This window comes from Urocampus carinirostris, chromosome 20 (genome assembly GCF_059441175.1).
Source record: "Urocampus carinirostris isolate Australia breed hairy pipefish chromosome 20, RoL_Ucar_1.0, whole genome shotgun sequence".
Classification (NCBI taxonomy): domain Eukaryota; kingdom Metazoa; phylum Chordata; class Actinopteri; order Syngnathiformes; family Syngnathidae; genus Urocampus; species Urocampus carinirostris.
The window spans coordinates 9,323,211-9,347,269 of record NC_142368.1 but is presented as its reverse complement, the minus strand read 5'-3'; the positions used below and the strand labels follow the sequence as shown (position 1 = coordinate 9,347,269).

Here is a 24,059-nt window from a genome sequence, read left to right as displayed (position 1 = left end):
TCAAAAAATAAAGGAAATAATGATAATATTCTCTTACTTTTTAACTGGCCTCTTTGTTTAATGGTACTCAGCAGTGTTTTTTTGCGTTCTGTTTCTTGAAGAACTGATCGTAGATGTATTACAGCCTTACTGCTACTTTCCGTACAGTTCAATTATTTCCTGCTTTGTTCCAATGTCCAGAAAAATTATTTTCCGTTTCTTTTCTCCTCGCTGCTCACTTTTCCGAATGTCGTTCTTGGGGTCCATCGTTAATGTTTCGTATCGCTAGCATATAGTACAGTACAGTACTGTTTACCGAGCGGGAATGGGACCGAGAGTGGACACTAAGAGGAAGCGGTAGACACAAGAGCATGCTGGCGCTCACGCATATGATCCGGGTTGCCAGGTACAGTACTGCGGAGCGCCGAAGAGCTGTTCTGTTTATTCGTATCCTGGAAAAAAAAATCGGACCTCGAGGAAATTTTTTTACGCTCAGTTTTCTTATAACATGAAAATTTGTATGTAGAGACGTTTGTAAGTAGAGGTATGACTGTAAATGCTTGTCGTAATCCCCGTCTTGAAAACATGGAAGTAAACATCTCGGAGCTTAAGTCTGTGCTTTGAAATCTGATGCGGCTTGTACGAAGACAAAATTGAGTTTCGGTATTCAATCTTAGAATGCGGCTTTTAATCAGGTTTTAGTATACAGTGGAACCTCGGTTCTCGACCATAATCCGTTCCAGAACCCTGTTGGAGAACCGATTTGTTCAATCACCGAAATCATTTTTCCCATTAAAAATAATGTAAATCGTTTTAATCCGTTCCAACACCCTGAATGTTTACCATGAATGTTTAACGTAAACATGAAGCTAACCCAGGCTAATCGTACGTTCGCGTTGTCGTAATCTTCCGTACGAAAGATTACGCTAACATGAACGTGTGAAAAGAAAAAAATCAGGATGTTTACAAGTCATTTAGCACCACAAGTGGCTAGCGCTTCATTGGAAAGGGGGCTCTGTTCCAACACCCTGAATTTTGGGCTCCGTTCCAACACCCTAAATGTTTACCTGAATGTTCAACGTAATCATAGAGCTAACCCACGCTAATCGTACGTTCGCGTTATCGTAATCTTCCGTACGAAAGATTACGCTAACACGAACGTGTAAAAAAAAAGATAAAGAAAAGAATTATGAATAGGATTTCTTACCTTTGTGGTGGTCAGCAGAAGGCGCATGCTTTATTCCCTAGCAAGATCGGAAACTCGCACACCTCTTTCATATTTAGCTATTATGTCTTTCTTAAAGGCAATAGTTGTACGAACAACTTTCCTTTTTTCACCTGTCCTGCTTGCACCGACCTTCTTCGGAGGCATAGTTAGGGGCTAAAGCACTCCGTTCACCGATATTAAAAGCGAAAGCAAAAAGAGGCAAGCGCGCACGTGATAACAGTTGGTCACGAGGGTTGGGGGCGATCTACACGATCTACACCCGTACGCCGCTCAGCATCGCACTTTAGCGTACGCACTCACGCATTACCGGCGTTCGAACTCCAAATTTTTGACCGAACAGCGAAGCAAGAATTTCTCGAAATTTTTGGTCGAACTGAGAGGCGTTCGAAAACCGAGGTTCCACTGTATTATCATTATATTTCAAGAATTTTTGTTTGGAAGGCCGGATTCAAAAATCTGCCCGGCCCTGGTTGAAATACTGTCTGTTGTGTCGTAGATCATCCACATGCGGGACATGTACTCCACGGTCATCGACATCCACCGCCTGCGCCAGAAGGAGCACAAGCATCCGCCGCGGGAAAACTACGCCAGAACGGAATTCCGCGGCTACAGTGACGATAACCCGATCTCCCCCATGTGGGCCGGCGGAACGGGCGCGGCCCCTCCGGAGGAAGAGGAGGCCCTTCTGGGGGTCGAGGACGCCCGCCGACGGCTGGAGCAGGCCCGACTAGAACGCAGTTTTGCTGGTTTGCTGGCGCCGCTTTACAAGGACCGTCCGCCGACCGAGGTCAGCGGCGAGCAGGGCGGGCACCACGCCCGCTCTATCGTCTCGTCTTCTATCTCGGCGTTCACGCTGCCCGTCATCAAGCTGAACAATTGCGTCATCGACGAGCCGGAGATGGAGGCTATTACCGAGGAGAGGGGAGGTAGAGGGAGTGTAGAGGAATGTTCGCCACCCCTTGGTTCCGTGCTATCCCTGGCGGTGCCGGTGGCGTGTGTCGCCAAGGCTTCTAAAGCGGCACGCTTGCACCGGAGTAACTCCGCCTCGTCTTCCTCGTCGTCCTCCGTGGCGGCGTCCTCTACCTCGGGCTGTTGGCTTTCCCCGGGCGCCGCCCGCCTCGACTTTGGTTCCAACTCCTCCTTGCATGTTCTGGGTAGCCATTCCAAATCTTTGGACCTGGAGCGCCAGCCCAGCATGCTTAGCGTACACCGCGAACAACGTAAGCACCCTAGCTGGCCACGTTTGGATTGCGGCGGTGTTAAGGGGTACACCCGGCTGGACAACCGGGGAGACGAGTACCGGGAGACGAGGGTGGCGGCACCGGCGCTTCTGTTGCCCGCCGATGTCGCCAGGCGGGATTACAGCAAGCGGGAGAAACTGCTAATGATTTCACGCTCGCACAACAATCTGAGTTTCGAGCATGACGATTTAAATGGCGGGACCATGAAGCGGGGCAGCTCAGAGACACGCTTCTAAAAGGCCTGAAGGGAAGAGTGTTTTGGGACTGAAACAAGTCATCGATTACCGTAAATTCAGGACTACAATCGGCTACTTTTTCCACACTGCGGCTTTAAATCGTTGCAAATGGTCGCAAGGGTGTCTTTGCCGACTAAAGATGCTAGTTAAGCTCTTCTCGTGGATCTCCCCAGCACGTTCGCCTCAGCACGTGGCTTAGTACTGGCGAGGACCAGGGAATCCGAGTGTTTAGTTAAAGCAAAGCATTATAATTTCTGCCAAGTGCTCTTAATGTCAAAGTGAAAACATTCAATGAAGCGTGGGTAAACTGCACAAGTAATTATGAATGGATAAATGAGATTTCCACTGTCCCTATGGAGTAACATTTCTTGCCAGCGTCTGGAAACAGATAAGCAGATATATATCCAGGGGTGGGTAGGGTTACTTTAACTGGATTACTTTCAAATACTTTTGGATTACTCCAATGCCAAATATGCTAATAAAAAACAAAAGAAACTAAATATGAATAAAATGACTAAATTTTGTGCAGGCTTGGGGAGTAACGGAATACATGGAACGGCAAAAATGATGTTGGCAAGCTGTTTGGATTTATTTTTTTTTGTGTCTGTCGCATTTGATGTTAGGTTTGCCGGAGATCAAAGAGATCAAAGCCAGGAGAGAAAGCTTACCACGTGTTGTGAGTCATCATTTGATTCATATTTAGTTTATTTTGTCTTTTATTAGCATATATGGTATTGGAGTCATCCAAAAGTAATTGAAAGTAATCCAGTTAAAGTAACCCTACCCAACCCTGGATATATCCTTAGAATCTTTTTAAGGAGTAATGTTGGCGGATAGCACGTGTGCGGCAACATTTTGAGGTCATGGGATCAAACCTTCCTGTGTGGAGTTTGCATATTCTCCCCGTGCTTGCGTGGGTTTCCTCCAGGCACTCCAGTTTCCTCCCACATTCCAAAAACATGGATGTCAGGTTAATTGATCGGTCCAAATTGTCCCTAGGTGTGAATGAGCGAGTGAGTTGTCTGTCTCTGTGTGCCCTGCGACTGGCTGGCAACCAGTTCAGGGTGTCCCCTGCCCACTGCCCGAAGATAGCTGGGATGGGCTCCAGCACCCCCGCGACCCTACTGAGGATAAGCGGTGCAGATAATGGATGGATGTTGGCGGATTTGAATATTTTAGTGTGGCAGCAAACGACTAATATTTTTTCTTCATATTATCGGGTATATTTTACCAAATATTATGTCACAGTTTTCAATGCGATATGAAAGATATTCCCGATAATTAGTTACCTGCTGCGAGACTAAAATATTCAATCAGCTGACACTCCTTATGAAAAATATTCCAAGCATCAGCAAGTATCTTAATCGTTTTTCAAATGATAAGGAATGGCATTGAATGAGTTCATTTATGTTGGTGTTAAAGCCTGCGGCTTAAAATCCAGTGCGGCTTGTACAAAAAACTTTTGATCAAGTGGGCTCTGTAGTCCAGAATTTACGATAATCACCAACTAATTTATTGTCAAATTGTTTTTACAATGGATTGTTTGGATCTGTTTTTATCAACCAGCTAAATGATCTGCCATTTTCCATATTGGACAATGTTTTCTCATAGTTTGTGGCATTATCACGATTCAAAACGAGTGTTTTAGAACAGGGGTGGGCAAACTGCGGCCCGCAGGCCAAATGTGGCCCCTGTCGGGCTTTTTTAATCCAGCCCACCATACAATAATGGTAAAACTTGATTATCTAGAATGGTAAATTAAGTACGACATACGAATAAAATCGGTTGTTCTGGTGCCACTCTTGTCCCCAGAGATTTTTTTGTTTATTTCTCATGAAGCATTTTCAAAGCACAAGGAGGATTACAAACTATGGGGACTCAAAAGTGAGCAAACTGTAGCGTTTTTCTTCTAAATCTTTTGCTTTTGGGGGGTATCCTTAGCAGACAGGGTTGGGTAGGGTTACTTTAACTTGATTACTTTCAATTACTTTTGGATTACTCCATTACCAAATATGCTAATAAAAGACAAAAGAAACTAAATATGAATCAAATGACTAAATTTTGTGCAGACTTGGGGAGTAACGGAATACATGGAACAGCAAAAATGATGTTGGCAAGCTGTTTGGATTTATTTTCATTTTGTTTCTGTCGCATTTTATGTTCGTTTTGCTGGAGATCAAAGCCAGGAGAGAAAGCTTACCACGTGTTGTGAGTCATCATTTGATTCATATTTAGTTTCTTTTGTCATTTATTAGCATATTTGGTATTGGAGTAATCCAAAAGTAATTGAAAGTAATCAAGTTAAAGTAACCCTACCCAACCCTGCTCATTTTGTCGTCAAGACAACGCAAGGAAGACGTAAGAATTCTAGTGGCTGTCTTGAGAAGACAGCCTTGAGTTTTTGTCTATTCAATGCAACATTTATCGACTAATAAACATGTAAAACACTGAAAACTCGTTACGCGGTATCGAATGTGAAGTTTCCCGTTGCAAAACGTGCACGTGGAGTAAAAAGGACTAAGGGATGGGGTGATAAAATATTCATGGTGACAAGCATCAGCCCTTTTATTGCAAAAATGGGCTGCCTACTGTCAGCCGTGATCAGGCCGCCCCCCAAAGAATCACACTTTATTTCTTTTCACACACTCTCATTCCTCAATTTTACTTCCTGCCGCTCCATTTTAATTGGCAAATTACAGATCAGCGACACCTTCAATGTCTTACTAAGAAGTCGTTAATTGCACACTCAAAAAACCATCCGTTGACATTTTCCCCATTCTAAGGGCGAATATAAAAAATGAGATGCAACAACTAATCGATACATCAGAAATATATTAATAACTTCAGATATGTCAGACGCCATATTTTTCTTCTACTCTTAAGCTGATACTATGTAGAGAACCACTGATAAATGAAATACCCTTCACATTGCGAAAAATTTATATATTTTTTTAAAGGGACACTGTTGTCATGATTATCGATGTGAATCAACTGTGCCTGCTTCTTTGGCGCCAACTGCCTGGGACTCTGATTGGCTCCCTGTCCCTTTTCAAACCCACTCCTATCTGTCCCCTGTTGTCAGTCCGTCCGCAAACCTCTGTTTTTACACGGCAAGCCTTTTTTCGATCCGGACTCCTGCCTGTCCCATTTTTGCTTTAGTTTGGCTACGACCCGTTTTGATTCCGACCACGTCTGCTCTCCTCTCCTGACTTACGACTCGTTTTGATCCTGACCACGTCTGCTCTCTCTTTCTGGCTTACGACTCGTTTCCGACCACGTCTTGCTCTCCCAGTCCCGGCTACCGACCATTTTTCCGCCCCTGACATCGCCATCGCTCGCTTCGTCTTCGGATCACAAACTGAGTACGAGAGCGAACACTGGATCGTGGGCGCAACTCGTGGTAAACATTACGTGAGTGGGTCCTGTTTCTGTTCTGGTCCTGACAACTGTGTATTATTTGACCACTAGATGTGTATAGTGTAGTGCAACTGAAAACGAATGCTAAAAAGCACTACGAAGAATACAACCTACGGAGACACTTCTTTACTTCCCCATTTTTGTCCTTTTTGAGGTTTTCAGTTACCTGTAGCAGCAAGATGGTGGACAGCTAAGTCAGAAAAATATGATATTTGATATAATTCTAATAATTATCTAAGTCAAAAGTTATTTATGAATGATTTTTTTTCACCACTAGGAGGCGCTAAATAATGTCCCTTTAAAGAAACCTTTTAATCCTAACATAATGTTCCTTCATTCAGCTTTCAGTCAATGGCAATTTATGTTTCACTATGATTATTTTCCTCTATGTTTTTTTTTCATTATTTACTGATTTGCACGAATCATTGACTTATTTATTGCAGCCTGGTCATCCTAGAAAGGGATTTCCTCATGGACAGTCCTTTATTAGGGTTCTTCATTTTCCTCATTCTGTAGTTTTTGAGATTTTTCTTGATTTACTGTAGGTTTTAGATCAGTGGATGGTGTAATTGTCACGGTTGCCATGGCGCCCAATTGGCCCTGCCCTTGTGGCGCCAGCTGTGGCTCGTTGACAGATTGGCTTCCCTTCTATTTAAGCTCAGTGTTCTCACTCACCCTATGTCAGTCTGTCAACGAACCTCTGCACCCGCAAGACGTGGGTTTTGACACTGTCCGGTTTCCTGCTTGCATTTCTTGTCCGGTATTGTTCCCGTCTATTTTGTCCTGTTTAATATCAGTCTTCAGTTTTGATATCAATCCTGTCAGTCCAATCCTGTCCGATATCTTCTCGTGCAACTGGTATCGATCTCATCGGCCTCTGGCTTCTTGTCATTCCACGCCAGACTGCTGCCTTACGTTTTCCGCCCAACGATCGCCGAATCACTGGCGTTTGGGTTAACGTGCATGACTGCCCCATTTCCCATAAAATAAAAGCTGGTGTGAGAAACGTCACGCATTTGGGTTCTCCTCCTGTTCCGGTTCTTGACAGCAATGGTAGTTTGTGCAACCCTTCAAGACTTTTTGTGATTCAGGGCTATACAAATAAATGTGACTTGGCTTGACTATTGAAGGATTTTTTAATTTTATGTATTTGACTATAAAGGATTTAATATAATACAAATTACATTTGTTGAACGCAGTGGGGATTTTTCACAGGAGGCTGAAGGTCGAGGACAGGTTGCGCCGTTCCAAGTGTAGAGTGTTTTGGCTGGGGAATTTTTATAGCGGGGCGCTGACGAGAGAATAAGGCCTTGTTTTGATAAACACTTCGCATTGCTTTGAGCTGATATGAGTTTCCTTCAGACGTGGCTGCGTCTTCCGGCGAGGAGGAGGTGTCACCAAAAGTTCTTAGTGCGCTAGAAATATAGTACACGTATTATGTTTACAAATGAACTATGAAGTAGAAGCCGGATTTCTTCTTCGGGGTGGATGCTGAGTGACTTCCCACAGCGCCACCACATGGCGGTAGCGGCGGAAAGAAGCCCTACAGTACTCGGGAAAAGGCGCACACAATACAAAATCTAACTTACAGCAATGTCCGGATCGTTTTCGACATCCTGAAAAAAATGTTCGTATCTACCGTTTTACGTAAGCCAAATGGTCGTAAGTAGGGGAGCGTCTGTACAGTGTATTTCCATTTACAGAATAATCTCCCAGGTTTTGTGTATCAATCAACCATGTATTAAATTATGATTTTGTGTTTTTAATACTGACAATTCAAAAGCAGTTTTTTTTTTGCCTTAAAACAAATTCTGAGGGTGTATGTCACTAAACCAAGACTCCGTATGAAAAAACTCACAATTCAGGGCCCCAGGAAGTGCAAAAAAAGTCCGTCTCTGGCATACTTCCCTTGATATTCCTTCCAGTATTACTTCTCCGAAATGAGTCACCAATTATCATCGTGAAACTCTCGGCAGCTATTTCCAACCCGCCTCGAATTTGCGTCTGAAAACGCAACCCTGCATCAAAACGTGACGTCAGCCGGAGCTCTGTCGTCCATGTAACCGTGGGAACGGGTAATAGCTACCACACGCTTTGAAAGGAAGAACGTACAGTACTGTTTGGCCGATGCACAAATTGAAGCGGTCTTGAGTGTCAAGAACAACGGAGAACTCGCCGGTTACGTCTCCTCACAGTTGGCAAGCGTCTTGTTTGTAACACAGACGGGCTCTGTGATAATGAGGCGGACGCCATGATGCAAATGGAGGCAAGCCTGTTTAGTTGATATGGTTGTTGCCTTCAAAGATACTCAGATATGATCACAGACAATGTTCCCTGTAATTTTCCACGGGTCTGAGCGATCACACAAAGTCTGTGAGCAGCGCTTGAAACAACAGTGAGCAACCATAATCCCAAGTGTGGCAAGATAATTCATTATCAAACATGTCCAAAACTTGACATCAAGTTACATTTTGCTGAGTTTTTGGCAATGCAAAATTATTTTTCTCTTTTGAATGAATTGACTCATGTACTATTGCAAAGCTTGTACGGCCTACAAACGTCGTTTGTTCTTACAATTCTTTCACAAGATATCCATTTCTTGTTATTTCCTGATAAATTTTGTCACATAATGTTAACATTTTTGGGGGCTTATTTATTTGGTTGTAAGATACAGAACTGTACTTAATCACATTTTTTGTGGAAGTACAATGTTGGCAACAAGATTCACTTGATATAATTGGAAATTATTTGAATGCAACACAAACTTTTTATTCTTTTTTCCGTGTTTTTTTTTCTTTTTGTTCTCTATTTACTTTTTTCATACATTTCTTTCTTTTCTTTTTTTTCTGGCTTTTTTTTTTCAAAATTTCCTTCTTTTTTCTCTTCCTTTTGTTTATTTTTTTCTCAGCTTTTCTCTACTTTTTCATTTTGGTATTTTTTTCTTTTTTCTTCTATTCCCCCCTTCCTTTAAGTCATTATGTGCATAATTTTACATAATATTTGGTCATGTTGGGATTAAAGAAGCAAAAACAACCCGAAGAGCCGTTTAGGACCCGAAAGAGCCGGTTCCTTTTAGTGAGCCGAGCCGAAGAAGCCGGTTCCCCGACAAACTCTACTAACTTTACTCAACTTCGTTCTCCTTCGACTCGACTTAAAAATACCGCATTTAGGACACAACGTCAGGGGAACCCGTGTATTTTTACCTTCATGCACTGTAACTTTGACTTGAGTCGCTTCTTTATTAGTAATTTTGAGCCCTCTTTTTTGTGCGCCGGCTAGATTTTCTTGTGCGCTGAGAATGTGCTTAGAGGGAACACTGATCACAGACAGTGTAACGTTAGAGTTGGAGGGGTGAGAAAACCGCCTTGACATATTTATAGACGCATCAATGGCAAATCAATGTGTTTGAAGGGCAGAAGTGCAGGTTCACAGAGAGAGCAGAGATTAGCGCTCTCTTTCATCTTTCTAGGTATTAACAGTATTTTTGTTGTGTATAGGTGAGGCAGGAATGACTTTGACGTATTAGCAGAGGTTGCGGCTAAATCACCGCAGTGAGAAACGGAAGAAAACCAACATTTGTTGCTGAAAAGAATAAAGAAAATGCTGATTGACAATGCACTAGCCGAGATATATTGAGTAAGTATTTAAGTAGGATCAGGAAAGAACCGACAAAGCCTATCTAACAGTAACATGCTCTGAGGGGAGGCAGGTGAGGCTGAACTTCATGTCCTTGGGTTTTTTTTTTTCCACCAGCCATTGTTCTGTATCACATTCGTGCCCAGAATATTCTGCAATAAAATCTTCAAAAGAACTGCTCACATACCTGTCAACCTCCAGGGCTCCATGCCCTTACAAACTGTCGATTTTCCCTTACAAAATAATCTTACACCATATTCTTTTTTCAAAACGTGTTTATTTATGTAGTTTAACATGTTATATTATTCATGTGTTTCGTTATATCATATATATTGTTAATTAAAAATTTGTTGTGAGATACTGAGTTGCTCGACATGAATGAGGTTTATTATAAAAAAAGTTCAAAAATGAAGTCGCTTGGACGTTCACTGTCGAAGGAAAAAATACATGCAAATATAATTAAGTCGAGTAATACATTTTCTTTTTCAAATTATCTACATTAAATTATTGTTGGTCGTATACTGATTAAAGGGATGACCACAAACCTGTCTATTTTCATTTTCTCCTTTTATACTTCCTTTTTTTCTTAACATCTTTATGCAACAATAATCATTCGTAATATAATGCATCAAAGCAAGTGAGCCGTTTGAGAGCCGGCTCTCTTTAATGAGTTAAGCCGAAAATGCTTCCTTTCACTACACAACTACCACGGAATGATGCATGATGGAAAATCCCCAGGCGGCATACGCATCCGCACAGTAACATCAAACCGCTCGCTTCGTTTGCAACGAAAAAAAAAAACGATACCGAGATAGAGGCTACCGCGGCGAACTCGTTTGACTTGATTGATTTGCCATTTCGTGATAGTCGGTGTATACCGGATTGTACCCATAATTATCAAATTTGCGTTTTTCCGTACAGATTTTTTTGTACGTCGTACACGTCTTAAAATGCATAATAAACGTACATTGTACGGCAAAAATGTACAGGTTGACAGGTATGTGCTCATCTCCAGCTCTTATTTTGACCAACCTCTCGTCTCATAACCCGCGTATGTAAACCATTCGTTTTCACATTCTATCCTACGCCATCTTCCTGCCCTCAATTGTTCTGTCCAAATCGAATTATTCTGTCTGTGCTCACAACCATTTATCTCACCCAGTCTATGATAACCCACCCCCCTGCCTAGTCAGACCCACACATCCTCTCCAAGACCACCTCACCTGACCCATCGGACACTTCCTGTCCGATCATACTCTACCGTATTAACCTTACCTACTACAACATTCTTTTCTATACTTAACTGCGTAGTGGGCCATGCATTTCACAACCAGGCATTCAGTGATGTCCTCCTTAGTCCGGCTTGAACAAATATCCATCCAAATAACATCATTTATGGCGACACAAATCCTACACCTGTGCCCGCTCATTTGGCGCCAGACGCTGCGGGCTATCCGATTGGTTCTCTGTCCCTTTTTTAAGCGCAGTCCCGTCACTCTCCTTGGGTCAGTCCGTCTGCAAACCTCTGTTGTTACAAGGCAAGCACTTTGACCCTGACTCCCGTCTGTCCTGTTTTTGCACCCGTAATTCCACTTGTCCGTTCATGATCTCCCCATTTGTCTCCGGCTACAACCTGTTTTTGATCCTGACCACGTCTGCTCTCCTGTCCCGGCTCACGACCCGTTTTTTATCCAGACCACGTTTTTGCTCACCTGTACCGGCTATCGACCTGTTTTTCTGTCCTTGACACCGCTATCGCTCGCTACGGAAAATCCTCTTCTGTATTCGGATCACGATCCGATTGCGAGTGCCACTTTCTTCCCGCGTCCAGCGAGCACCGGATCGCGGGCTCTTTCTATTCAATAAACGTGTGGTTAACGCTTCGCATCTGGGTCCTAATTCCATTCTGGTCATGACAGACTGGGAGTCACATCGCCTTAATCGTGTACAACACAGGCTATTTTCCGGAGCCTTTGTATATCAACAAACGTAAGTGAGCATTGGAAACGTATCACGACACATAATTTTGCAGACATTTAAAAATAAGAGAAATATAAAAGAATTTCTCTCAAAGTTTTATCTCCCTACAAGATCTTGTTATATGCGTGACCAATTCTTTGTTGTCATCTCCTTTAGCCATAGTGGGTTAACATTTTTAACATGACACATTTTTACCATTTTTAGCTTCTCCTAATAGGCCAATTAAATCAGCCCCAGGGTTGATCTTGTTTGACCTATTATCTCCACAGGATAATGATATGCTTGAATGGGCGCACTTCAACTCGCTTTTCCTCCTTTTTTCCCAAGTCACTCTTTTACGGGTCAAAATAATCGATATGATTATACACTGGCGTGCTATGATGTGCTTGGTTGATCTGCATAGAACTGCCTTCGCCTAACTGTAGTGAGTATCCAATCACAAGACAGGTACATGTCACGTTTAACATGAGGCCTTCTAGCTGGCCATGCTGTTGCCATCTCAAGATTTAAGTGGCTAGTGCAACAATCAGTGCCGTTTACTTACAGTGCCCGGACACCAGCACCATTGATTTTTAAAAGCCTGAAGACACAGGCTAGCTGAATTCTGAATGGATAAAAACTCTAACATAAAACTGGAAGGGGTAAACCAAATATATAAAATATTGTGAAAAGTACAAAATGTGGAAGATCATTATAGACATGTGTACAGTATACTTTGAGGATAAAAACAAGTATGATAATGATGGCTGTTTATGTTAGGCCACCAGAGAAGGCCAACTTGGCCCTAATGGATCACTACTGCCTGCCATAGCCAAGTCAAGTCATGTTTATTTGTGACGCCCTTGATCACAAGGAGTCTCAAAGGGCTGCACAGACCACAGATAAATGCAAACTACAGACTATTATTGCACCATCCCCTGATCTCAAACCTACATGAGGGCAAGGAAAAACTCAAAAACCTCAGTCAAGTCAAGTCATGTTTATTTGTGATGCCCTTAATTACAAGGAGTCTCAAAGGGCTGCACAGACCACAGATAAATGCAAACTACAGACTATTATTGCACCATCCCCTGATCTAAAACCTGTGTGACGGCAAGGAAAAACTCAAAAACCTCAGTCAAGTCAAGTCCTGTTTATTTGTGACGCCCTTAATCACAAGAAGTCTCAAAGGGCTGCACAGACCACAGATTATTGCAAACTACAGACTATTATTGCACCATCCCCCGATCTAAAACCTACATGAGGCCAAGGAAAAACTTAAAAACCTCAGTCAAGTCAAGTCCTGTTTATTTGTGACGGCCTTAATCACAAGGAGTCTCAAAGAGCCTCACAGACTACTGCAAACTACAGACTGTTATGACACCATCCCCTGATCTAAAACCTACATGAGGGCAAGGAAAAACTCAAAAACCTCAGTCAAGTCAAGTCCTGTTTATTTGTGACGGCCTTAATCACAAGGAGTCTCAAAGAGCCTCACAGACTACTGCAAACTACAGACTGTTATGACACCATCCCCTGATCTAAAACCTACATGAGGGCAAGGAAAAACTCAAAAACCTCAGTCAAGTCAAGTCCTGTTTATTTGTGACGCCCTTAATCACAAGAAGTCTCAAAGGGCTGCACAGACCACATACTATTGCAAACTACAGACTATCCCCTGATCTAAAACCTACACGAGTGCAAGGAAATACTCAAAAAACCCTCCTGTCTACCCCGCTTATGTCCTGTCCTACCCCTTTTGACCTGTTAGTATACACCAACCCATGCTTTACCATCTTTCCTGTTGTCTCCTTCACAACATTCTACCCTGGACCTGTCCTTCCCAACCCCCAATTGTCTTGTCCTAACCTATCTTTCCTAATTCACTGTCCATGCCTATTCTATTTTCTAGCATAGCATTTGAATACAGGAACTCCCTCGCCCGTTACTGTTTTTAATGAGCACATCTTGTTTTAATCCTCTAAATTCAATGTGATAAATCTGTTCCCGTTTACTGTGATTTCAGAACTGTCGCTAGAAAAAGCGGACACATTTTAAGGATCAACAGTTAGTCCTTTGATTGACCTGATGATGCGACTATCAAGTCCCAAACTGGGATTTGATTAAGTCTCAGTCCCGGTGGACCGACGATCGTTTCACGCCATCGTATAATTGATTAAGCAAATGGCCGTTGCGTAAAAGTCTGCTGCCACGTCTCATCTAGTCAGCTAACTCGAACCCAATAAAGAAGTTCATCTTGAAGACCCTCAAGGTGTCAATTCCTTATTGTGGGTCTGTATGTGTGCTCGCCAGGCTGGTTGCCATGGCAGCCAGCGGGGGTTCTGTTTTGGACCCAAGTCGTAAAGTTGATGTCACTGACATTGCACAACTGCAGGGAGGACAGTGAACACATCACAAAAGGTCAACAGTCCATGATGTGCTTCTTTTTTTTTTTGTTTTTTTTTCCAGGCTGCTGAATAGAAAATAGGGATGTTTTATAAATATATTATAAAAGTCTTCCATTCTAAATATAGATGTGATGCTGGGGGGGTTGCTCCTGTGTTGCTACACTTTGCTCGTCTTAGAGCTTTATTTCTTGTCAGAAGAAAGCGGCTTTTGATAATGTGAGACACCGGCATTATTCAAATCAGCTTGAATATTTTCCCCTGTGGCTTTGTGTCTCGGCTTTTGTGTGTATTTTTTATTACTGATTTTCTCAAACTTGAATGTATTTATTTTGTTTTTATTATTATCATTTTTTAAAGTATTTTTTTAAAATGACATATATTTTAGCCCACCACTAAAACTAAAAGCAGAAAAGGTGTATTTTAAGTATTATTTTGTGTCATTAAGTGTGCCGTTAAAAGAAAAGATTAACTCCTTTTCCCCCGAGAAATTAGAATATAATATACATTTTTTTGTCAGGACCAGAACGGAAGCAGGACCCAATTGCGTAACGTTTACCACAAGTTTTATTGAAAGAAAGAGGAAGGGCTGCGCCCACGATCCGGTGTTCGCTAGGCACGGGAAGCAAGTCGCTCTCGCACGCGGATTGTGATCCGAATACGGAAATGGATCTTCCGTAGTGAGCGATGGTGGTGTCAGGGACGGAAAAACTAGTTTGTAGACAGGAGTAGAAGTAGTCGGGATAAAAAATGTGTCGTAAGCAGGGACGGGAGAGCAGACGTGGTCGGGAACAAAACGGGTCGTACCCGGAGATAAACGGGAGAAAAAACGGGACAGGCGTCAGGGTCGAAAAAGGCTTGCCTTGTATGAACAGAGGTTAGCTGACGGACTGACCAAAGGGGAATGACTGGACTGGGTATAAATAGGGAGTGGGTTCAAATCCAGCTCCAGACTTCCTGTGCGGAGTTTGTATGTTCTCCCCGTGCTTGCGTGGGTTTCCACCGGGCACTCCGGTTTCCTCCCATGTTCCAAAAACATGCATTTCAGGTCCAAATTGTCCATAGGTGTGAATGAGCGAATGAGTTGTCTGTCCCTGTGTGCCCTGCGATTGGCTGGCAACCAGTTCAGGGTGTCCCCTGCCCACTGCCCGGAGATGGCTGGGATGGGCTCCAGCCCCCCCGCGACCCTAATGAGGATAAGCGGTACGGCTAATGAGATGAGATATATATTATGTAGTGGTCAAAGCATGACGAACTGCTGACGAAGCTCTGAAAGCTCTGAATGTTTCAATCACTTGACATAAGAGCTCCTTAATGTGTTTGTCTGTATTTTCTTCTTCTTGACTTCCTGTAGCTGCAGGCTTTATCTGCCCACTCAACCAATCAAGCAGAGGCCACCCACATCCCTCCTAACAAGCCAATTAAATCAGTGCTGCTGCAAGAATCAACCTCAGGGTTGATCTTGTCCGACTTATCGTCTCCGCAGGATAGTCAATAAGCTTGGATGGGCCCACTTCAATTCGCTTTTTCCTCTTTTTTTCCCCCAAGTCACTCTTTCATAGGTCAAAATAATCAATATTTGATACACAGTTGCATGAATTATACACTGGCAATACCAAAAAAGCTGCGTTGTGATTGAAGGAGGGACAAATGAAATATTTTAAAGCATCCTTTCCTATAGTTACATTATTTATTAAGGGAAAAGGTTACTAAACTGGTCTCAAAGGTGAATTATTAAAGCATATTAAATCAGAAGTCAACAACAACAAAACAGTAGTCGTAGAATAGAATCTCGGGATACAGCCTCCCCACCTTACCTTTTTTCATGTCATGACATAAAATATGATTCTTTTTACCCCTTGTTAAAGAATTTTCCCAACTCTACGATAAGAACAAGTTACGTATCTAAAACACCTGACTGCTATTGGTTGACTTCATACAAGCTGCTCGTCTATTGGTTGAAACTCCATGAAGATGTCAATAGCTGAACTCCCTCCCACAATGTCTTTTTCATTCAAGAATCTCTAAATTATCTAGATCGTCAGTGATGCTACACTATTTTTGTACTGTATTTATTCACTATGGGTCTCAAGGCTTGCAGTGATGCCAGAGGAGGAAGCAAAAACATAAAAAGCATGTGTTAAAGGACTGTAGAGTTATTATATGGTCCTTTGAGGGTCTTTGAATTTTGGGTGATAAGAATGCTGAATATTCTGGACACTATTGTAATACAGGCAAAAGTTACATTCTTACAAAAGTGTGTCTTGGTAACATTAAAACAAGTGTTTCTATACTTTTCTTTACTTGCTACTGCAGTTCTGTTCAGTTTATTTTCCTTCTGAACCTTTTGTATTTTGGTGTTCTGCCGAAATGTCCTACCCTAGGTTGATCTGACAGCAACTTTTGTTTTATTAACAATCAAGTAAAATCAACAACATTAAAACACATAATTATCACAAAAATAACTTTTAGTGATGATATAAAACAAGAGTTGGCATGCATAAATACAGTGCGTGGTGACCTTAGTCAACAAACACCATGAGAGAAAGCTACCACAGAAAAACACGCCAGGCTTAAAAACTACTGTATGTCTAAAAACAGTATTTTGGAGCAGTTAAAGAGTCAACTAAGACTAAATGAAAATTAAAATCGTAAGTACTCATATCTTTCAAAGGCACTTTTTATAAAGGTAGGACAAAAACTTGCACATTTCCCAGGAAATTGTACATGCATGCGTACATTTTTGAGTTTTTCCTTGCCCTCATGTTGTTTCCAGATCAGGGGATGGTGTAATAATAGTCTGAAATAATAGTCTGTGCAATAACCTGTGCAGCCCTTTGAGACTCTTTGTGATTAAGGGCTATACAAATAAAAATGAATTGACTTGACTCGACATGCACATTGGGCATTGGTAGGGAGTCTCGTTGGGTAGGAAGGAATTTCAGAACACCAGATTATCATCTAACATTTGCCACGAATAAGGTAATAATTTAAATCGATGACGGCAGCAAACTTTTGTAGGGTTGATGCCACCAGCCAGCTGCACCCACAAAACTCCCCCTTATGGGATGTGACTGGACTTTCCAGCAGTGTAATAAAAAGTTGAAAACCCCCAACTGTTCATTTGTAACCAAAACATTAATAATTTGCATCTGTATGTCATGTTTATGCAGGGTATTATTGCACTGCGTGTCTAAAATAAAATTTTCGTTATCAACAATTAGAATTGTTATAATTGGAGAACGTTATTTTGAAAAGTTTCAACAGGAACTCACCGGTCACTGGACACGCCTTCAGTGATTGTGACATCATCGCTTTAAAAGCTTTCCTCCTCTCCGCACACTCCCCTGGCCAAAAGGGGTCTCCAGGCTTGGAGTCGGGTCACACCAGAATCTTGAGGCTGTGAGAGCCGGTGGTTCCGGCTGTCCCTGTCGTCTGGACGAGAACGGCCGTGGTGAAGTCCACTGCCAAAAAATGAAAAGGAACCTGGCTTTCTTTAGCTCCAGGGAGGCCATGAGCTCTCACACAAACCCCTCATTCCCCAAGGGGCCTCCTTTGTTACAGAGGTACACAAGAAAATCACCTGTTATTGATGCAGGGGCAAATAATCTTTCATTTCTGACATGCTATGAAAATAATTACTGATCACATTAATGAGTTGATTATCTTAAAACCCCGGTTTATTGATCACTACTGTTAATTTATTACAGGATTTCTACTTCCTTACCCTCTTGCTAACACTGAGAGTGCTTGTGTGAGCAATGTGTTTTATTCTTTCGTTTGATCCAGTTTTATCATGTAAATAAAACATAGTTTGTTAGAATCAAATCATGGGCACTATTTGTTATTATTTTCCTTCTGGACTAATCAATCATTATCCAAAACAACAAACTGAAATATTCAAACTAAAGCTGATAAATGCTCAACACAATGGGAGGCTATCAGCACTACCTACTGGTTAAATCAGTAACCACCAAATTCAGTTCTGGACCAAATACTTATAATTTAAAGCATTTTTCTCCTCACGTAAACCGCACGTGGTCCAAAGCCCGTTTTTTGATACTAGAAGCTAGACAAGCTGCTCTTGGTATCTTCTGTCTTCTGTATCCATCTCTTTCACTTTAATTACATTCTGAAAGACGTCCGTCTCCATCTTTTCACCGACCTGTCAATCAATCTCCCTTTGAACTTGGAACTGTAGTAATGAGGCGATTCAATTATTCCCGTCACTTGTCTTCTCTTGCCGCCTGCCGCCTCCTCACCGCTCAATCAAATTAACCGCAGATATGGTCACGGCATCACGGCAAGGTTTATTTTCCTATTGGGGTTTTTCTCTTCACTCGATGACTGGTCTTCTCCCTCAGTGTGTCTCACGCGTCCACCCACCATGTTTCCTCACCCCGCAGTCGAGTTTCCCATTAGCGATATTCCTTCTGTCGTGCTAACACCAGCTACTTTTGAGGGTTGCAACATAGTAACAAACTGCTGCCTTACTCTTTAAAAAGTCAATTTTACCTTCACCTGGGTACTACCCTAGAGGATGGAACACAATAAGTGGATTCATCTCACAGAGATTCAGTAATAACACCTTTAACCCATGGCATTGTGGATTTCATTTCACCTCCGATGCTACAGCCAATAATAACAACATCTGTGTTTCCCTGGTTTTAGAGCTACAGACGTAAATGTTCCACATTAAGGGGTCCACGTAGGCCAGAGGGGTCATAAATCATTATCCAGCCCGTAAAATTATTTTATATACATCTACTATAATGGCCTGGCAATGACTCTCAAACAACAGGTCTCATAATACAGCCCTTCTGTCATGTCCTGCACGGTCGTCATGGCACCCAGCTGGTCCCGCCCCTTGACACCGGCTGAGACACATTGACTTGATTGCGTGTGGGATACTTAAGCGCCAGACCATTGCTTAACTTGAGGAAAAACCTGTTCATGCCTGTTTGTTCTGAGTAAATGCCTAGTTTGTGATTTTGATTGCCTTTAAGGCTGTTTTGTGAGTATTACCTAGTTTGAATTTTTGATTGCCTTTAAGCCTGTTTTGTTTTGTCTTTGGTCCCTGCGTGTTGGACAACTTTTATTTTCTAAATTAAAGTTATGTTATGTTATGTGACATTATTTTGTTGTTGACGCATTGTTTTTGTCCTGTTTTTATTTTTATGTTCGAAATAAAAGTTTTCATTCATTCATTCATTCATTCAAAGTGACAGATCGTACACGCAAAATGAGTTCACACTTCCTGCCTCCTGGTCCGTTCCATGACAGCTTCAGCTGCGTCGGCCATTAGAAAAACTTTAATAGTCAGTCTTTAGCGTAAGGAAGGAGGGACGTAACGCCCGGGGACGAACATCTATCAATCACAATGTAACGGAAGGCTAAACGGAGAAAAGCAGGGTGACGTTTCTGTTGCTGTGGATTGGGCGGATGCTGACCCCAAATGCAATGGCCGAACAAAAAGTTAATTCAGAAAACGGAGCCTTTAAAAACCGAGGAGAGAATTACTATTAGTTAACTGACATTGCCGGTAGACCCGTGTGTCTTCTTTGTGGAGCTAATGTGGCCGTAATTAAGGAATTTATTGTAAAATGGCACTGCGAAACACCAGAGTAAGCAGAAAAACCTGAATGAGGAGCAGAAGATAGAGAAAGAGTTAAAAAATAATATGAGGATACAAAAAATCCCAAAGCGAAAAGCACAAATTTTATTTATATTTAATTTCTTTTTTCCCCCACAGTAATATATTCCTGTCTGATTTAAATTCATATTTATTTTAAAAGGGAAAAAAAGCCCCTGAAAAACCGTAGTTTTTTTCAATTTTTTTCCCAAGTGAATGCAATACACTCCTGTTAGTTATTTTTGTATTTACCTATGTACTATTTATGTATTTCTTGTTATTAATTTACTTGCTTGAATTTAATCAAATTAAATCTTTACCTAGATAAAAAAATATACTTAACCAGGCATAGATAACAAAAAAAAGTTTAGCAACACTGTTCGAGTCAAGTCAAGTCATGTTTATTTGTGACGCCCTTTATCATAAGGAGTCTCAAAAGGCTGCACAGACCACAGACTATTGCAAACCACAGACTATAATTACATCATCCCCTGATCTAAAACCTACATGATGGCAAGGAAAAACTCAAAAACTCAACATGAGGTAAATGAATAAAACCTTGAGAAGGGGCCGCAAATGAGGTAATCCCCTTCTAGGATTACCAGGCTGCAACGGATGTTGCAATAACGAATAATACACAGATATTGTCAACATGAAATAAAGTTAATCTATAAGCTATAGAATAGAAGTGTGTTTTAAGAAGCGTGTAAATACTGAAAAGAAAGGGGCCAAGTACTGAACCCTGCAGAACACCAAATGTAACATTAAAGGGCTCAGATGTCACCTCACCGTACTGCGTCCTATCTGAGAGGTATAGCTAATGGATCTGCTCCATAAGAGGACAGTGCCTGAAAGACCAATCCATTTCTCCAGCCTAATCACACAAGTGAGCTAGCATTAACCCTAAGACAACTAATCACAATAACTAATCACTGTGCAACAACTTTCAAAAACCTGCAAGTTAGCATAAGCACTCAAACATTAGCAAGCTTATCACATTAGAAAGATTACATAAAATAATTTCTTGACGCACAATTTAAAAAAAACATTTTATATGATATATTTGTAATACATTCATCTTATTTATTATGTACTTATTTATGTATTCTAGTTTTTTATTTAATTTCTTAAATTGAATCCAATTAATTTAATATTTGTATTATTTTTACCTAGATAAAAAATACACTTCACCAGGCATAGATTATTACAAAAAAGTTTAAGAACACTTGTTCTATACAATAAAACATTTTTAATACATTTCTGTCATTTCTGTACTTATTTATGTTTTTCTAGTTTTTAATTTAGGAAGTACATTTTTTTAAAAAGGGTGGCAAATGGTTGTTCTAAATAGCAAAACGTTTTTTTAACAAACTTATTTTATTTATTCATGTATTTATTTATGTATTTCTAGTTTTTTATTTATTACTTAAATCCAATTCAATTTAGAAAAAAATTCTAGGACAAGAAAATATTTTTCCACCGGAGGATACATTATTTAAAGTTAAGAAACACTATTTTACATAGTATATGTCACGACCAGCACACAGGGGAGACCTAATCGCGTTAAGTTTCTAACAAGTTTTATTGAAGGAAAGAAGAAGGGCTGGACGCGGGAAGCAAGTCGCTCTCGTACTCGGATTGTGATCCGAACGCGGAAGTGAATCTTCCGTAGCGAGCGATGGCAGTGTCAGGGACGGAAAAACGTGTCGGTAGCTGGGCCTGGGAGAGCAAGGCGTGGTCGGGGTCGGAAACAAGTCGTAAGCCAGAACGGGAGAGTAGACTTAGTCGGGAACAAAAATAGGTCGTGAGCCGGGACGGGAGAGCAGACGTGGTCAGGAGCAAAAACGGGACAGGTGGGAGTCAGGGTCGAAAAAGGCTTGCCTAGTATACACTGAGGTTCGCAGACGGACTGACAACAGGTGACAAGACAGGATGGGGTTCAAATACTGACAGAGAGCCAATCAGAACCCGCGGCAGTTGGCGCCAAATGAGCAGGCACAGGTGAATCACATCGGTAATCATGACAGTATTATGTTTTTTAAATACACTAATGTCATTTATATATGTATTTATGTATTTGTGAATGTATTTGTAGGTTTTTATTTAATTACTAAAATTCAATATAATTGATGAAATCATTTAAAAGGTTTTACTTATATAAAAAAATATTTCACCAGGTCGTACATGATAAAAATTGGTTAAGAAACACAGTTTTACACCACAAAACGTAGTTCCAGTTGACTGTCGCCTTTCAAATAAATGTCACACTAGTTACGTAACGCAGGAATCACCGGCGTTCATTTAAAATGAGGCAAAATTTTTTAAAAAAGAGACCCACTGTCGGCATGGTAACGAGCATCACCGGCGACCCCCGGTGCATTTTATGCTAAAAAGGCCAGAGGGGGTTGCCATGACAACTGGAGGAAGAAAAAAGAAGAGAAAGTTTTCTGAGATGGGATGTGACCGCGCATTTCAACACACGATCATTTCCCGGCTGCCTTTCGTACGTTTGCAGGGAGGATAACAACTCATCGTGGGTGTGAACGTCATCCCGCCAGTATATCATTAAAATAAATGTTGCGAGAGAGTCAAATCCACCAAAGTAATTACTGTGCAGTGATAGTCAGGCTGAAGTAATGAGCGCAAAGTCGTCGGGGATAAGTGCAATTCAGAGGATTAATCAATGCAAATTCATTAAAATTGTGTTTTGGTGGTTTATCACATCAAGCGAACGTGTTGCCTTTGCCTTTAATTAGCAGAAAAGCTTTTTTTGTCTTCATGAAAAAGCGGGCAAGTTTCAACAGGGTTCCTTTAGCTTAAGGCAAAGTAAATTCAGGACTATTTCATTTCATTTGATTTCATTTCTTTTTGAAATGAAATATAAGTTTTATTTATTTTTTCAAATCACATTTTGGTCAAGTGGAAAACCTTTCATCTGAAAAACATAGAACTTTCCTAAGTTTTAGACATGGAAAAAAATAAATAAAAAGGACTTTTACAGTGGGCAGCACAGCGGCGCAGTGGTTAGCGCGTGTGCGGCACAGTTCTGAGGTCATGGGTTCAAATCCAGCTACCGGACTTCCTGTGCGGAGTTAGTATGTTCTCCCCGTGCTTGCATGGGTTTCCTCCAGGGTACATTCCAAAAACATGCATTTCAGGTTAATTGGCCGGTCCAAATTGTCCCTAGGTGTGAATGAGCGAGCGAGTTTTCTGTCCCTGTGTGCCCTGGGGTTGGCTGGCAACCAGTCCAGGGTGTCCCCTGCCCACTGCCCGAAGATAGCTGGGATGGGCTCTAGCACCCCTGTGACCCTACTGAGGATAAGCGGTGCAGATAATGGATGGATGGATGGACTTTTACAGTTACTACTAATTCCATAGAACTCTCCTGCTTCATTCATTGAGCATATTTTCATGATGCATAAAAAATGAATTTTGTACGAAATCTTTTCAGTTCGAACAAATATAAACCTGTAAGACATTGGAATACGGGATTTTCAGAATAATGAATTGAATGCCTTTTAAGACTTTTCGAAGATCCGCGGGAACCCTGTTCAATTCAGAATCCTCTTTATTAGTTGGGGCTGGCTGATACCATGCCAACTATTCAAATCTTCTGTTTCTTTATTATATCTTTCCATCCATCTTCTTCTGTAAAAGTTTGGCACGCTTCTCCTCCTAGGGCTTTGAGAATAACCCAACAATATATATACATCAAAAATTCTGGCTCGGCCGGGAATCATGAGCTATGTCTTTTGATAGCGATAGCCGATGCCAAGGCAACATAGTCTCCGTAATAACGGAAAATTTGTCCCATCCAGAATGAATGGGCTTAGATTTTTTCCGACCCAAATTTTTTGGGGAAAAAAAAACAGCTTGGTTACCATGGTAACCAGGGAGGTTTCCAGGCGTGGCCCAAGTGGGTCACTGAAATGTAAACATGGGCAAAAGGCATGCTAATGAGTGGATGCTACAACTACATGCCCGGACCCAACTCTCTTAATTGGCTCTGGAATTGTCTAGTTATCATTGTATTTCTACGATTATTGTTGCACTCCAGTTGGCAAAAATTATACTAAATAAATACTCATGAATAGAAGAAATATATATAATATGTTCACCTCGAATATAAAGTATTTCCATCTGAAATAAAAATTATACACAACCAGGATATTGCGCCTGAACCGGAATATTGCACATAAAATTGTAACAGTCGACATGAAAGCTGAAAAATCGTCCATTGGACAAAGTCAAGTTAAATAAGTAAAACAGTACCGTTTAAAACCTTTTACAGTACAAAAAGAAATAGTAATAAATAGTAAAAAGTAC

General features: G+C 41.3%; 2 protein-coding genes across 5 annotated transcripts in view; one reads left to right on the top strand and one right to left on the bottom strand.

The window, feature by feature from the left end:
- The window catches only part of tmem200a (transmembrane protein 200A), a 44,184-nt gene extending 36,488 nt beyond the window's left edge, over positions 1-7,696 (top strand). The window contains exon 5 of the mRNA XM_088324829.1: positions 1,704-7,696. Within this exon, the coding sequence (XP_088180955.1) occupies positions 1,704-2,684 (981 nt within the window). The 3' untranslated portion in view covers positions 2,685-7,696. The remainder of the gene's footprint in view (positions 1-1,703) is intronic.
- Positions 1-24,059, bottom strand: part of LOC148346186 (uncharacterized) — a 51,770-nt gene that overhangs the window by 21,279 nt on the left and 6,432 nt on the right. For 3 of the 4 annotated variants that reach the window (XM_088324830.1, XM_088324831.1, XM_088324832.1), the window contains exon 4: positions 17,377-17,565. In XM_088324830.1, coding sequence (XP_088180956.1) covers positions 17,483-17,565 — 83 coding nt within the window. In that variant the 3' untranslated portion in view covers positions 17,377-17,482. Of the gene's footprint in view, positions 1-7,220; positions 7,517-17,376; positions 17,566-24,059 lie in introns of those variants that run through there. The other variant, XM_088324833.1, reaches the window with a different exon arrangement.